The 14,234-nt window shown below is 39.9% G+C and overlaps 1 protein-coding gene across 1 annotated transcript in view; it reads right to left on the bottom strand.

The window, feature by feature from the left end:
- Cplane1 (ciliogenesis and planar polarity effector complex subunit 1) overlaps nucleotides 1-14,234 on the bottom strand; it is a 77,221-nt gene that overhangs the window by 36,762 nt on the left and 26,225 nt on the right. The window contains exons 21-29 of the mRNA XM_051182522.1: nucleotides 13,891-14,000; nucleotides 13,584-13,742; nucleotides 12,571-12,679; nucleotides 10,045-10,336; nucleotides 6,726-7,662; nucleotides 5,566-5,705; nucleotides 3,478-3,644; nucleotides 2,644-2,714; nucleotides 1,489-1,568 (exon numbers count right to left, since the gene is read on the bottom strand). Of these exons, the coding sequence (XP_051038479.1) occupies nucleotides 1,489-1,568; nucleotides 2,644-2,714; nucleotides 3,478-3,644; nucleotides 5,566-5,705; nucleotides 6,726-7,662; nucleotides 10,045-10,336; nucleotides 12,571-12,679; nucleotides 13,584-13,742; nucleotides 13,891-14,000 (2,065 nt within the window). The remainder of the gene's footprint in view (nucleotides 1-1,488; nucleotides 1,569-2,643; nucleotides 2,715-3,477; nucleotides 3,645-5,565; nucleotides 5,706-6,725; nucleotides 7,663-10,044; nucleotides 10,337-12,570; nucleotides 12,680-13,583; nucleotides 13,743-13,890; nucleotides 14,001-14,234) is intronic.

The raw sequence follows: 14,234 nt of genomic DNA, 5'->3' as shown, positions 1-14,234 counted from the left end.
CTTCACCTGGGAATAGTGGCACATGCTTTTATTCCAGCAAGAAGACAGTGAATTTGAGGCTAGCATGGACTATACAATAAAGGTCTAGGACAGCAAGTATACATAGTGAGGAGGCTCTGTCTCAAAAGCAAAAAAGTTTGTATTAACTATTCAAAATAGAAATAAAATCTGTGATCAGAGAAAAAGAAAAAATGTTACCTCTCTTGTCAAGTGTCTTATGTTTCTACTTCTGTGACAAAAACTGACCAAAACAACTTGGCAAGGAAAAGGTTCATTTTACCTCACAGGGTTACAGTTGGTCATAGAAAGCCAGGGCAGGAACCTGGAGGCAGGAACTGAAGCAGAGACCAGGGACTCAAACTGCTTACTGGCTTGCTCCTGGCCTGCTCAGCTTGCTTTCTTCTATAATTCAGGGCCAACTGCTCAGGGATGGTAAACCCCCCACACACACACACACACTGGACAGTACTCTAGGCCTTCTCACATCAATCATTAATTTAAAATATACCTTACACACTTATCTACAAGCAATCTGGTAAGAGTTCTCAAATGAGGTTCTTCTTCCCAGACAGCTTGTGTCAAATTGACAGGGGGGTGGGGGGAAAGGAGGGAGGATGAGAGAGAGGCAGGGAGAGAGAATGAGGTGGGGTAGGGAGGGAGAGAGGAAAAGAGGGGGATAGGACAGAGGGAGAAAGACAGAGAGAGAGGGGGAGGTGGAGAGAGAAAGAGAGAGAGAGACACATACAAGAGACTGAGATACTAAGGCAGTCCTAAAATTCTTTGTGTGTGTATGGTACAGTATGGTATGTGTGAGCATGGGTATGTATGGAGGGGCAGAGTTTCCTACTGACCTATTTATAGGTACAGTTTATTTTGGTAAGGCTGACAGTGATAAGAGAACAAAGGTAAAGAAGAAATGATTACTTGTATGAGAAATGTAACATTTACCAAAAACAACTTACTGCCATTATAAAGCTATAATATATTACAAGTTATGAAAAATGTCTGAAACCTTCACTAAGATTAAAAAAGGGGGGGGGATAATCATGTTGTGGTTTGAATGAAAATGGTCCCCACAGCTCCTATGTTTGAATGCTTTGTCTCCAGTTAGTGGAACTGTAAGGAGGAGTGGTCTTGTTGGAGATGTCACTAGAGGCAGACTTTGAGGTTTCCAAAGCCCATACCAGGCCCAGTCTGTCTCTCTCTCTCTCTTCCTGCCTCCCTCTCTCTCTCTCTCCCTCTCTCTCTCTCTCTCTCTGTCCCTCTCCCTGTCCCTGTCCCTCTCACTCTGCCTGCTGCCTGTGGATCAGGATGTAAAGCTCTCACTACTGCCCCAGTGCCATGATGATCATGGACTCTGAAACTGTAAGCAAACATCCAATCAAATGGTTTTGTTTTGGCTTTTAAATAGGAGTTGCCTTGGTCATGGCATCTCTTCACAGCAATAGAACAATGACAAAGACACACATCATACTTTCTTTCCCTTACCCTTTCTGTTCTGTCAGTTTTGTATCCACAGTCATCACCAATGGTTCTTGCCTGGGACATTGAATCTCTTCTATGGAATGCTGTAAAAATCAATAGTGCCCATACTCATAATGAAAAGAGGTGGAACACACAGACATGACAGTGGGGTATTTTGAATTTCACATAAGTACCAGTCTAAAAAGCAGGTGACAAAATCAACCTGAAAAGGTTCAGTCCTTATACATATGAACTGCCTTTAGCCCATCAGTATGGGTTACTGAGTCTATTAAAGTACAAGAGGCATTGCCTACAGACTAAGGTTTTACAAATTACATGTAAATTAACCTTTGAAAACTACCAAATGAGGGGAAACTAACACTTTTGAAACAAATGTTAAATAGCAAAAAACATCTATATTCCACTGCAGTTGGTTGTTTCCATTCTTTTCTTGTGAAGGGGCCTGCCACCCAACTGTCAAATAAAATCACACAGAGGCTGATTTGATTCTTTCTTATGAATGCCCGACCTAAGCTTGGCTTATCTCTTGCCAGCTTTTCTTAAATTATTGCAGCTATCTTTTGCCTCTAGGCTTTTACCTTTCTCTATTTCTGTATATCTTTTCTTTCCTTATCCTGTGTCTGGCTAAGTGGCTAGGTGGCTGGCCCCTTCTTTTCTCAATCCTTGATCTCCTCTTTCCAGATTTCTCCTCCTATTTGTTCTCTCTGCCTGCTTCACAGAGTTAAACAAATGCAGCATAAAAGGATGTAGCCCATCTTTTGCATCATTAAACACATATTCCACAGCATAAACAAATGTAACACATCTTAAAATAATATTCTACAACTTTCCACATGAAAATTTTGTTTTGAAAAAACAAATAATACATAGAAACTGCAAATTACACAGAACCATACTTCATAATCAAAGACACTTTCACCATTCTTGACTAACTTGCTGAAGTCCTTCAGGAAATGGAGCATTTCAGTGTCAGAAAGCACTGTACACGCAATACAATCTCAGAGAAAAGCAATTATTTAGCATATAGTCTATAAGTCAGCACACATACGGCAGACAGCAGCTTTGCCTTATCATACTGTACAGTGGGGTAAGCACACTTAATGCAATTTCAGCACTAAGCCAAAGTTGCACATTCATGTATGGTGTTAGCCAACTTACCTCTAGTAAGAGCTTTGACACTGGCATGCAGATGGCAGCACTGGAATCTCTGAGATGCCCAGCAGGTTCTTCTAAAAAGATTAGAAATGAAGGGAATGCACACCTTGAAAGATAATCTTTTAGCTTTCTCTTTCTCTTTCTCTCTCTAAGGTTTAGGGGATATTAAAGAAAACAATGTAACAAATATTTTTTTAACCCGGTACAAATACATTTCAAAAAACACCTAAAGGCTATTTCCTCTTCATCACTAAATCCTAAGAGAGCCCTGAGAAAACTGTGTCAGTTTGTACAAGTCCAAGCAAAGCTCCTAGGATTCTTTCCAAAGAGGCTCACAGCTGCAGAGAGGCTCACATCTGGGGAGAGGCTCACAGCTGCTGGGGAGAGGCTGAATTGGCTCACAAGAATCAAGAGGTTAAATTACTACCTGGGCATGGCAAGAGGTTTCAGTTCAGAAAGCTACTAATATAAAAATGTCTTGCACATTCTTGTTTTTATCTGAAAACCAAGGTACAAGTTAACATGCTCAGAATTTCAAAAAATAGCACATAAATTTTAGCTCTAGCTGGGCATGGTGGCGCATGCCTTTAATCTCAATATTTGCCTTTAATCTCAATATTAGGGAGACAGAGGCAGGCAAATCTCTTGTGAGTTCAAGGCCAGTCTGGTCTACAGAGCCAGTTCCATGACAGCCAGGATTGGACAGAGAAAACTCTGTCTCGGAAAATAAAATAAAAAAATTTTTAGTTTTAGTTCTAGGCAATGTCAAACATATTTCAGAATAAAAGAGATATTTTATATGTTACCAATTTTTAATTAAGATCTACATAAACTGACCTTCACAGTCTGAGATGTGCATATCCTTTTCATCCCGTGTAAATGTTTCTTCTTCTGAATGATTCTCGTCAACATCTACACATCCTTTCTCAGCCTTATGAGTGGTAGGAACAATCTCAACATCAATTTCTTTCACTTCAGGATTTCCTGTTTCAGCTGGCATTATGCTAACAAAAATGTTGCACTGAAAATCACAACTCATTCTTGGAGACAAACAGCTTCCTTTCATCTAATTTGTTCTTTTCATCAATGACAAATGTCATCTTCATATTTTCTAAGTCTTTTTTAAAAAACGCTTCTTCATTTCTGATACATGGAAGGTTGTAGTTTTCACTTACTGAAAACACTAGACTAAATTCAGCGAATCTAAAGTTAGTATTCTCACAAAGGGGTCTTCATATTAGGAGGGCTTTTGCTGTGATATTCCTCACATGCAGGTTACTGTCCCTCCAAGGCTTAGCTAATGGGGTAGCAGTGCCGGGAGGTGGAGGAAGCTGGGAGAGGCAGGGCCCTTGGGGAGGTTCATAGGTCAGTGCATTTGAGCTTTTGAAGAGGATCTTGACAGCTGGCTCCTTCCTCTTTCTGTTTTGTTTCCTAACCAAGAAGTAGTAGGTTCCTCTACCATGTACTTCCATCATGATGTACCACAGATTAAAGCAACAAGGCCACCAACCATGAGGTGGAACCTCTAACACAGTAGGCCAAAATAAACCCTTTCTCTGTAAGCTGCTTACCTCAAGTATACTGTTACAGTGACAGAAAACTAACTGTTCAAACGTAATACTAGTGCTCCTACTGTTGGCTCACAGGAAAAGGGTCTTTCCTTTTTTTTCCCCCTCTTCTCTTTTATTTAATTTTTTTTCCACTTTACAAAACCACCCCAGTTCCCTCTCCCATCCCTCCTTCTCTCCTCCCTCCCCTCCTCAAAAGGGGTAAGGCCTTCTTTGGGGTGTAAACACAGTCTGGCAAACCAAGCTGAGGCAGGACCTAGCCCCTCCCTGCTGCATCCAAGCTGAGCAAGGTATCCCACCATAAGGAATAGGCTCCAAAGAGCCAGTTCACGAACCTGGGATAGGTCCTGGTCCCATTGCCAGGTGACCACCCCCTCAAACAGATCAAGCCACATAACTGTCATCCACATTCAGAAGGACTAGTTTGGTCCCATGCAGGTTCCCTAGCTGTCAGTCCATAGTCCATGAGCTCCTACTAGCATAGGTCAGCAGCCTCTGTGGTTTTCCCAATCATGATCTTGATGTCCCTTGCTCATATGATCCCTCCTCCCTCTCTTCAACTGAATGGACTCCAGGTCAACCTAGTGCTTGGCTGTGGGTCACTGCATCTGCTTCCATCAGTTACTGATGTAGGTTCTATGACAATTAGAGCAGGAAAAGCCAGTAGACACCCTCTCCACTACTGCTAGGAGTCTGAGCTGGGGTCATCTTTGTGGATTCCTGGGAATTTCTCTAGCACCACATTTCTCCCCAACCACACATGGCTCCCTCTATGGAGATATCTCTTTCATTACTCTCCACCTCCATCCCTCCCTCAGGGTCTTTTCAGTTCCCCCACGTTCCTATCCCCTTCTTTCTACTCCCCCTCCCAGTTTACCCAGGAGATCTTAACTATTTTCCCTTTCTGGGGCCCTCCACGTGTGTCCTCTTAGGGACCTATAAAGGGGTCTTTCAGGAGGAAGCCTCCCTCAGGAGATACAAGCTAGATCAATATGGAAGAAACACAGTTAACAATGAATTGCCAAAGTACTTCAGGAAGCCTACTTTCTATTTCTCTAGTTCAAAGAAATGCTCATCCCTTTCATTTTTAAGAGCTCAAGTCTTCTTCTTAAGCCAACAGACTGTTGAAAAGGAGGGCACACAGTACTTACTTCCAGATGCTCTGACAACATTCAGGAGACAAGATTAAGAAGTCTGATGATGGCATGTATGTTAAAAATCCTTTAACTCTGGCTCACATTGCTAATACATATGTGATGGTCACTCAAAAAAAAAAAAAAAAAAAAAAAGAAAGAAAGAAAGGAAGGAAGAAAGAAAAAAAAGAAAAGAAAAGAAAAGGAGGGCACACAACACTTACTTCCAGATGCTCTGACAACATTCATTCTGGTCATTTCTCTCCTCAGCTCCAGCCTGAACTGCTACTGCAACTGTGGAGTCGACATCAGCATTGTTTTCCTTGGCTTCCACTTGAGACTCAGGGCAATGATTCTCTAGCACCTAAAGAAACCATTCATAGAATTCTGTAAGGCGTATGGAACCACGTTTTAAAATATAGTTTTAAATCATTCATATGTTTTACAGAGATGATTAAGTCTTTTAAACATTCATTAAGTATTTACTGCATTTGTATAGCCAATTATTTGTTTCTCCCCCATTCCCTGTCTTTGCTAAAATCCCTGAGATTATATTCCCAAAGCTCCCCACCAAGGGTTAGTTCCTTACTTGGCCACTTCCTCCTCCTGACCTACATCTGTCTCCTCTACCCAGAGGCAGTCCGTTTTCCTCCTGTCCCATTTCCCTTCTCCCCTGTCTGCTATCTCCTTTACCACCACACCCTAGCTCATTCTAACATAGATCTCCCCTTCTTCTCCTAAGAAAGACACCTGCAAGAACATTTACTGCTGTTTTTCTGCCTGAGTCAGAAAGACACTTCAACCTTTCTTCCCTGCTTAATAAAGAGTCTCTCTGTGAAACAGGTGTTTGGGTGTGGTTTGTGCCTAACCTGGGGTCTGGGAGGGAAACCCATACTGTTCAGTAGTTTTCTTCAGCATAGCATGTTACCAGTAATGTCACCAAATCATTTTCTTCCCTTTTTATTGCGTACAAACAACATAAAACCTAAAACCTTCACGGCCTCCCTAAAAGAACTTTCATTGTAATTTTCCTTTTTTGCTGTCATTGTTTTTATGTTTTTGTTTGTTTTTCGAGAAAGCTTTTCTCTGTGTATCCCTGGCTGTCCTAGAACTCACTTTGTAGGCCAGGCAGGTCTCAAGCTCAAGAGATCTACCTGCCTCTGCCTCCTGAGTGCTGGGATTAAAAGTGCACGGACATTGGCCAGGCCACTGTAATTTTATTAAAGAATAAGAGGAAGGAATCTCGTTAAGAAAGAAAAACTCTGTCACACTGGGTGATAGAGAGTATAACTAATACTGACATTAACTTTCTGTTACTTTGATGTTATTTAAACAGTTTTAAATGGTCCTTTCTTCATTTGTAGTAAGTGGTTGATATAATTACCTTAATAATGCTGTTTTTTGTCCTATATGCAGCACAGTAGGGTTGAGCCAGAAGCCACAGAGAGGTAAGAATGGCAGCTGCCGAGGTCTTTACACGAAGGACTGGACTATATGTACAGGACGGCTGAGGGACTCCAGAGTCACAGAGGAGTCTTCGGTCAGACCACCGTACCATCCACTCCACCAGCCTCCCAATGTGTCCGAACCTGTTCCCAAGTGCCAGAGGAAGATCTTCCTGTGGGCTGGCAGCACTGCACTCAACTGCTCGGAAACGGTATCCTCCAGGCTGAATGGACTTGGGAATCCAAAAGCACTGGTTTGATGGTCTCTGCATTAGAGGTTTCTCTCTTTTGTCATCCTGACTTCTATAAATTGGCTTTTGTTTTAAGCCAAACAATCCTGCCTTTCTTTCATTTTTTGTGATTTCAGGTAGAAGGTTCTTGGAAGTGCTTGCTGACTGGTTAACTAGATCTGGAGCTGAAACCACCTGGCTTTCTACATTTTGGGCACACATGCTGTTTAGAGAGAAGAGTTGTTCACATTCATGTGACTCAGGAATGACAGCAAAGCAAGACCCAGCTCTATACACATTCTCACTTCTGGCTTTGCTCTGGCGTCGTTTTAATGTTGTATGCACATCAAAAAGTAAAGAATTAAGTTCATGTTCTCTGAGGTGCCCAGAAAAACTTGTCAGAAATGGAATGCCAGGATCACTGGAACAAAGGTCCCTTTCAAGAACATAGCTCAAGAAAAGCTCAAGGAAATTAATATATTCATCATCATCACGCTCAAATTCCCAAACACCAACTGTAGGAAGTGCTTTTTTCCCTAACGTGTCCTGATCTTCTTTCCTCGGGGAGCTCTCTTTCTGATTGCATGTTTTCTTTTTATCACTGGGCTTACCAACCAGTGTTAATTCCATATGACTTGGGGCACGTCTATGGTTTTTTTTAAAAAAAAAAAAGAAAAAAGAAAAAAAGAAAAAGAAAAAGAAAAGATAAATTTAGCCAGTGTTTATTAAAATTGATCTCATAAAGATTTTAAAACATTTTCTGTACTGATCAAGTCATGTATCTTTTTGTGTGTTTCAATTACCATCCTTCAAATAGCATGATGAGCTAACATGATCTCTAAGAAGCAGACAAATCTATAAGGTCGGAAGGACATCGGGCTGGAGAGATGGCTCTGCAGCTTCGAGCACTTGCTGCTCCTACCACCCATGTCAGCAGCTCAAAACTACCTGTAATTTCAGTTTCAGGAGATCAAATGCCTTCTTATCTCCATAGGAACCAGGCACACACATTGTACACATACATACACATGAGGTAAAAATAAATAGTTTCAAAAGTACAATATGCAAACTAGGCACTAAAAGAAATCAAAGTGTATTCATGTAAAGTTCACCAGGGCTGGGATGATGGCTCAGTGGGTAAAAGAACTTGCAGCCAAACCTCATGTCCTGAGTTTGATCCCTGAAATCCACACAATGGAAGGAGAGTGCCAGTTCTTTCAAGCTGTCTTCTGACTGCCAGAGGAATACAATGGCATGTGCTTATCCCCCATAGACCACACACACACACACACACACACACACACACACACACACACACACACACACACTATAAATGTTCATTCAGAAGGTGAAAAATGGTTCTCTAACAAAAACTTAGAAAACCAAAGTCAACAAAACTCACAAGTCACCTATATACATCTAGAGTTCCATGCTTCTCTTTCCACTGACTATCAACCCCTGCACCCACACAGTGTGAACAAGTAGTTCAATTACACAAATACTTGGGATCTCTTCAAACTACAATGAAAACAAACAGCTGCTATCAAGCCTACTGGCAGGCACCTTAGTTGTCAGTCACAATTGTCAGGTGACTTTTCAGCTGCTAGATTCTCAGATCTCTCAGTAAGAGAAAAGCTGTAAGGTACCTGGGCCCAGGTGAATGCATGTCTGCATACCCAGAATACACAAAGGAAGCCTGTAAAGTATGCTTATGTATTTAAGGACAGCTGCTTTGTTAAACAAGTACACAATTAAAATGTTATTAGATCTTGTTCAAGTATGCTTGCAGTAGATATAATTTAACTTAAGATGTAAGTTATTATTGATTATATAGTTTTTAAGTCAAATGAGGCATATTTCATTGTAGTTACTAAAATGTTAACCAAAATAAACAAAATCCAATGGCTTAAATCACAGGTTTATACCACAAACAAAGAATTTATGAACAAGTTCTAAAAACTTGCATGCAAGCTCCCTCCTTTGGGTCCTCAAACCATAGCAAGGCTAACCCAATCATGTGAAACTATAGGTGAGTATCCCTTATCTGAAATTCTTGGGACTAGAAGTATTTTTAGTGTGGGTGGGTTTATTTTTTGAGAGGGGCACTAATATTTGTATATATGTAATGAGATATCTTGGAATTAAGGTCCAAGTATGGTATAGTTTGGTGATGAAACAATTTTCTGTAATGAGCAAGAGCCTGGGTTCTTGCTCCAACACTAAAAACAAAACAAACACAAGATTCATGTGCATTTCAAATAATCCCATAATTCTTATATCTAGTGGCCTAAAGGTAAGTTTATATAGTATTCTTAGTGTGCCTCCATTTTGACTTTGCCCTGTCACAAGAAATCAGGCGTAAACTTTCAACTTTCAGTATTTTACTGGATTTTGAAGCTGAATTTCATATTTTAGATTTTTAAATTAAGTATGTTCCAGCCAGGTGTTGGTGGCACACACCTTTAGTCCCAGTACTCAGGAGGGAGAGGCAGAGGCAGGCGGATCTCTGCCAGCCTGTTCTACAGAGCTAGTTCCAGGACAGGCTCCAAAGTAATACAGTTACCCTGCCTCAAAAAACCAAAAAAAAAAAAAAAAAAAAAAAAATAAAAAAAAAATTAAGTATGCTCAACTTGTATTTAAGTCTAAAGGTTAAGCTGGGCATGGTGGTCACACCTTAAATCCCAGCACTAAAAAAGATGCAGAGGAAGGCAGATCTTTGAGTTTCAGGCCTGCTAAGGCTATATAATAAGATCCTGTCTCAAAATAAATACATACACTAAAATCTAAAGATTATTGAAAAATAAAGAACTCAAAATCCTCCACTGAATTTTGTCTACTCATTTGATTGGCATCTTAGATGTCAAAATCATTCAGTAATGTCAGTAATATTTTCAATGAATTTCCTGTGAGTATAGAGGCTGGCACTTATCTATGTTTTATTTTGTTGAGGTCTCTGGGTTGGATATCAGCTCATCACTTGCACTCTTTTCCAGGAGAGGGCAAATGCATTAGGGGTTCCCAGGTGTACCTTTGATAGAAGTGTATCCAAGATTTTTCTTCAGAAGACAAGGTTTCAGAGAATGTGTCTGCATCACTGTGTGCCAGGGAACTGCCCAGCTCTGTGAGTGTACTTCTGCTCAAACTAGTCCCTAGGGACAGCCTGTCAGAGGCGGGAGCAGCATCTGGTTTTTCCTCTTCATCTGGTTCCCAGACATTCATCTCAGAAGCACCTATGTTCCTCTGCACACGTTTCAGGGCTTTTAACCTCACTTTATGGACAGAACGCATGACCACCGACATCAGTTCTTCAGTCTGTGGACCTAGGAGAAAAGGAACCAAAGGCCTTAGTGGTCATTAAAAACGTTTCAACTCAAAATTTAAGGCCAGGCACAGTATAGTACATGTCTGTAATCCCAGCACTCGGGGGAGAGTCAGGAGGATCAGAACAGGTTCTGGCCAGACTTGTCTACACACTAAATTCCAGGTCAGCCTAGCAAGGCTAGGTCAAAGGAAGGAAGGAAGAAAAGGAAGGGGAGAAGGAGGGAGAAAGAGAGACCTAAGTCTGTCAGGGACAAGGAATCAAACTAACTACTAAGGCTTATTTCCATATTCTTACAGTTTTGTTTTGTTTTGTTTTTTCTTTTTTTGCATTTGTTGGAAACTAGGCCCAAAAAAAAGCAAACAACAAACAAAAAAACCCAAACCAAAAGAAAAACAAACAAAAACAAAACAAAACCAAAAAACCCTACGTCTTTAGAAGCTGAATAAGGCTTTCATTAAGGAACAAAAAAAGGCAAAGAACTAAGATCCCCCTCTCTCCCCTTTTTAAAAAGTATATCCTCAGGGAAAACAATTTTTGGGTAAGTCAGGTGTGGACATGTGCACCTGTGCATCTTGTACCAACTCAGGAGGCTATGGCAGGAGGATTATAAGTCAGCCACATCTAAAAACCAAACAAACAAAACCCGCCACAGTTGAAGAAGGTGTAAAGGATGTTCATATGACTTTCTAAAAGGTTCTGAAGAACTCCTTCATCCTGTCAGCCTAACTCACGAAGCTCTCACAGGCTTTGTTTGCTGGCATCCATCCATGAGAAGCTTCTATGTGAAGACAGTTGAGGCCCTTTTAAGGAGCACCAAATCAACCTACTTAAGGTTGATGACAAAGAGAAATTAAGGGATAGATAAGTCTCTGCAGAACTGGTTCAGAGGAAAAGCCCCATAAAATGACTGGTTGCAATTATGTAGTAGGAAAAGACTACCAAAAAAATCTCAGGCCAATGGTGTCACTGAAAAGTGTCTCAATGTAGAAATGAGCAAATAAAAGCAATTTTATCTTCTTAAAAAAAGATATAATTATGAATAAAGAATAACAAAGATTATTTTCTATTCCTAATGAAAGGAAAAAAGAATTAAATCTTTCTTACTCCATGTAATGATAAATAACAGCAAGGTTAAGGTTTTCCAGGATTGTCTATTAAAAATGTAAGCATTATTAATACATAGAAGATATTTTAGAAGACAGAAGGATCAGCCAGACGTTGGAAGCACACACCTTTAGTCTCAGCACTCCTGAGGCAGAGGCAGGCAGATTTCTGTGAGTTCAAGGCCAGCCAGGTCTACAGAGCAAGGTGAGAAACCTTGTCTCAAAAAACCAAAATAAATAAATAAATAACTATCAAGAAATTTGTAAGTATAATTGTGCAATGCACAACTCAAAGTACACAGTACTTTTAAGACATTTAAGATTTTCCATGACTGCTGTAGTTTGGTGGCAGAGCATGAATAAGAAGCCAAGAGGCCAAGGGTCTGTTCTCCATCATGGCAAATGGGAGGGTCCATCATGGCAAATGGGAGGGAGGGAGGGAGGGAGGGAAGAGAAAGGTTAAATGGGAGGTTTTATGTTCTATACATTTTGCCACAGTAAAAAAAAAAAAAAAAAACAAAAACTTGGACAGGATAAAATCACTTTAAGCAAGGAGAAAAAGCACTAGTTTTCAATAAGTCCATGAAATATGTGAAGACCATATGCTCTATTTTAGTTCACATTTCAGGTGAAATCCTGTTGTGTTAATCAGAATGGTTTTGAAAGCATGGGCTCAAATGATCCTCCCTACAGGGCACCCTAGACTATCTGCTCATTTTATATAAGTCTCTTACTTTGTTTAATTCTTTCTCAATACATATCGATCAAGAAGGTAACAGAATAACCATTTTGCTTATAAATTAAAAAATGAGGCCTCAAGAGATTGAGCAACTTGCCTAAGACACGATTACCGACAGAGTTATGACGTGAAGTCAGCTCCATCTAGCAACAGACTAACCCCATTAATTAGCTCTGGAGTGGGGTAATGCATCTATTTGCTCATTCTCTACCATTAAGGCAGAAATTCAGATACCTAGGTGGCAGACAACAAATATTTTCATAACTGCCTGTAACTCCAGCTCTAAGGGAACTGAGGTTTCCAAAGGCACTTGCACACACACAGCATATACATATAAATAAAAATAAATCTTCAACAATGCATCCATCAAACATGAGAAATAGTAAATACCTTTCACAACCCCATGTCTGAGTTTCTGTTGAAGAGAGTGGTACTTTTCTCTTAAAGGAACCCTTATGGCCTCAGGATTGGGAAATGCTTTCACAAAAATTTCTGCTACCTTCAGGAAAAAAAAAAATTGTATGACCAACATCAGTTTCTTTTCTTTTTAATTCTTCAAACACTTTAAGTCAAAACACAAATGTCTACTTAATAATCTTTTGATGTTCAACCAAGCAACCAGAAATCAGCATAGGTTTTCTTTCTTTTTTATTATATTTTAAAGTATTTGACAAAACTATTTATGTTCAACGTATAGGATGTGATAACCTGATGTATAATGCATGTTGAATATCCTAGCCAAATTAGGATGTCAATCACCAAACAGCAATCCCTGCATTCACAAACAGTGTAAGACACTTAACCTAAGATCTCCTTTATCAAATTTCAGGGAAATCACAGCATGTCATTAACTACAGTCACCATGCTGTGCACTAGCTACAAGAACTAATTTATCTTATAAATGCAAATCTGGATCCTTAAGTCAACATCTGCTCATCACCTCCACTTAAAAAAAAAAAAAAAAAAAAATCAAGAAATAGTTTATTTTTCTCTATGCACTTAGAACCAACAAAAAAAAAAAAATTTCTCCTGTGGAAAATATTGCACTGAAATGAATCTGAGAGAGATCAGTCTACTAACCTCAAGGAGCTATGGAAAAGCTGTTCCAGGAAACATAGAAGATACTGGAGGCTTAAGAAGGATGATGATGTAGTGAGCGGTGACATGACCCTTTTTTTACCGTACTTTTAACACCCCCCTATTTCTAGACACCCCTAGCCTGGCAACTACCATTCTGCTCTCTGCTTCCATGAGCTTTATTTAGTCCACCTGTGAGATCATGCTTGTCTTTCTGAAACTGGAGGACATTATGCAAAGTGCAATCACTTGACAGGAAAAGGCAGCATCATCCTTAACTAAAACAAAAATCCCTTAGGATCTATGATTCAGATTTTATTTATTACCTTCCTGATTGGTGGCAGTTCTCCAATAAGGCTCAAAATTATATCCTGAATAAGTTCTTCCATATTAAAAAATCGAGAGAATGGTAGCATTCTATAGGCCCACTCCAGTGCATGAAAACAGTGCTCAACCACACAAGAATCAAATTCCACTCCGTGGTCCTGTGTGGGCATGGAGAAGGTTGTATTTTCAGTTTACATGGACAGATCAGATGAGTTCAAAAGATACTGTACTACAAGGAGTAAACTCTTTTATTAAGCAATAATTTTCCAAGTAATGTTTATTTTCTATTCTTGAGTTGATAAATACCTTTTCCACCTTCACATTTTCTCTTGCCTTCTGATACTGCCTACAACTATATGATAATTTATCCCGGATATGCAGCATCCAGCACAAAGCACAAAGTTCTCTAAAGCAACCTAAAAAATATAGATGAAAAAGAAAATTATGTATTACATCTGCAGATTATCTGTTTTCAAAATAAATGTACTTATTCTGATGATTATAAAATAAAAATGTGGGGGGGGGTAGATAGTTCAATGAGTAAAGTACTTGCTGCTAATCAAGTACAAGGATCAGACTTTGGGCCGGAGTGGCAGCACACTGTAACTCTAGCACTTAAGAGGTGAGGATGGGCTGGGCAGTGGTGGTGC

The sequence above is a fragment of the Phodopus roborovskii genome, unplaced genomic scaffold (genome assembly GCF_943737965.1).
Source record: "Phodopus roborovskii unplaced genomic scaffold, PHOROB, whole genome shotgun sequence".
Classification (NCBI taxonomy): domain Eukaryota; kingdom Metazoa; phylum Chordata; class Mammalia; order Rodentia; family Cricetidae; genus Phodopus; species Phodopus roborovskii.
The sequence above is the reverse complement of the archived record's forward strand: the minus strand, read 5'-3'. Positions and strand labels throughout refer to the sequence as shown.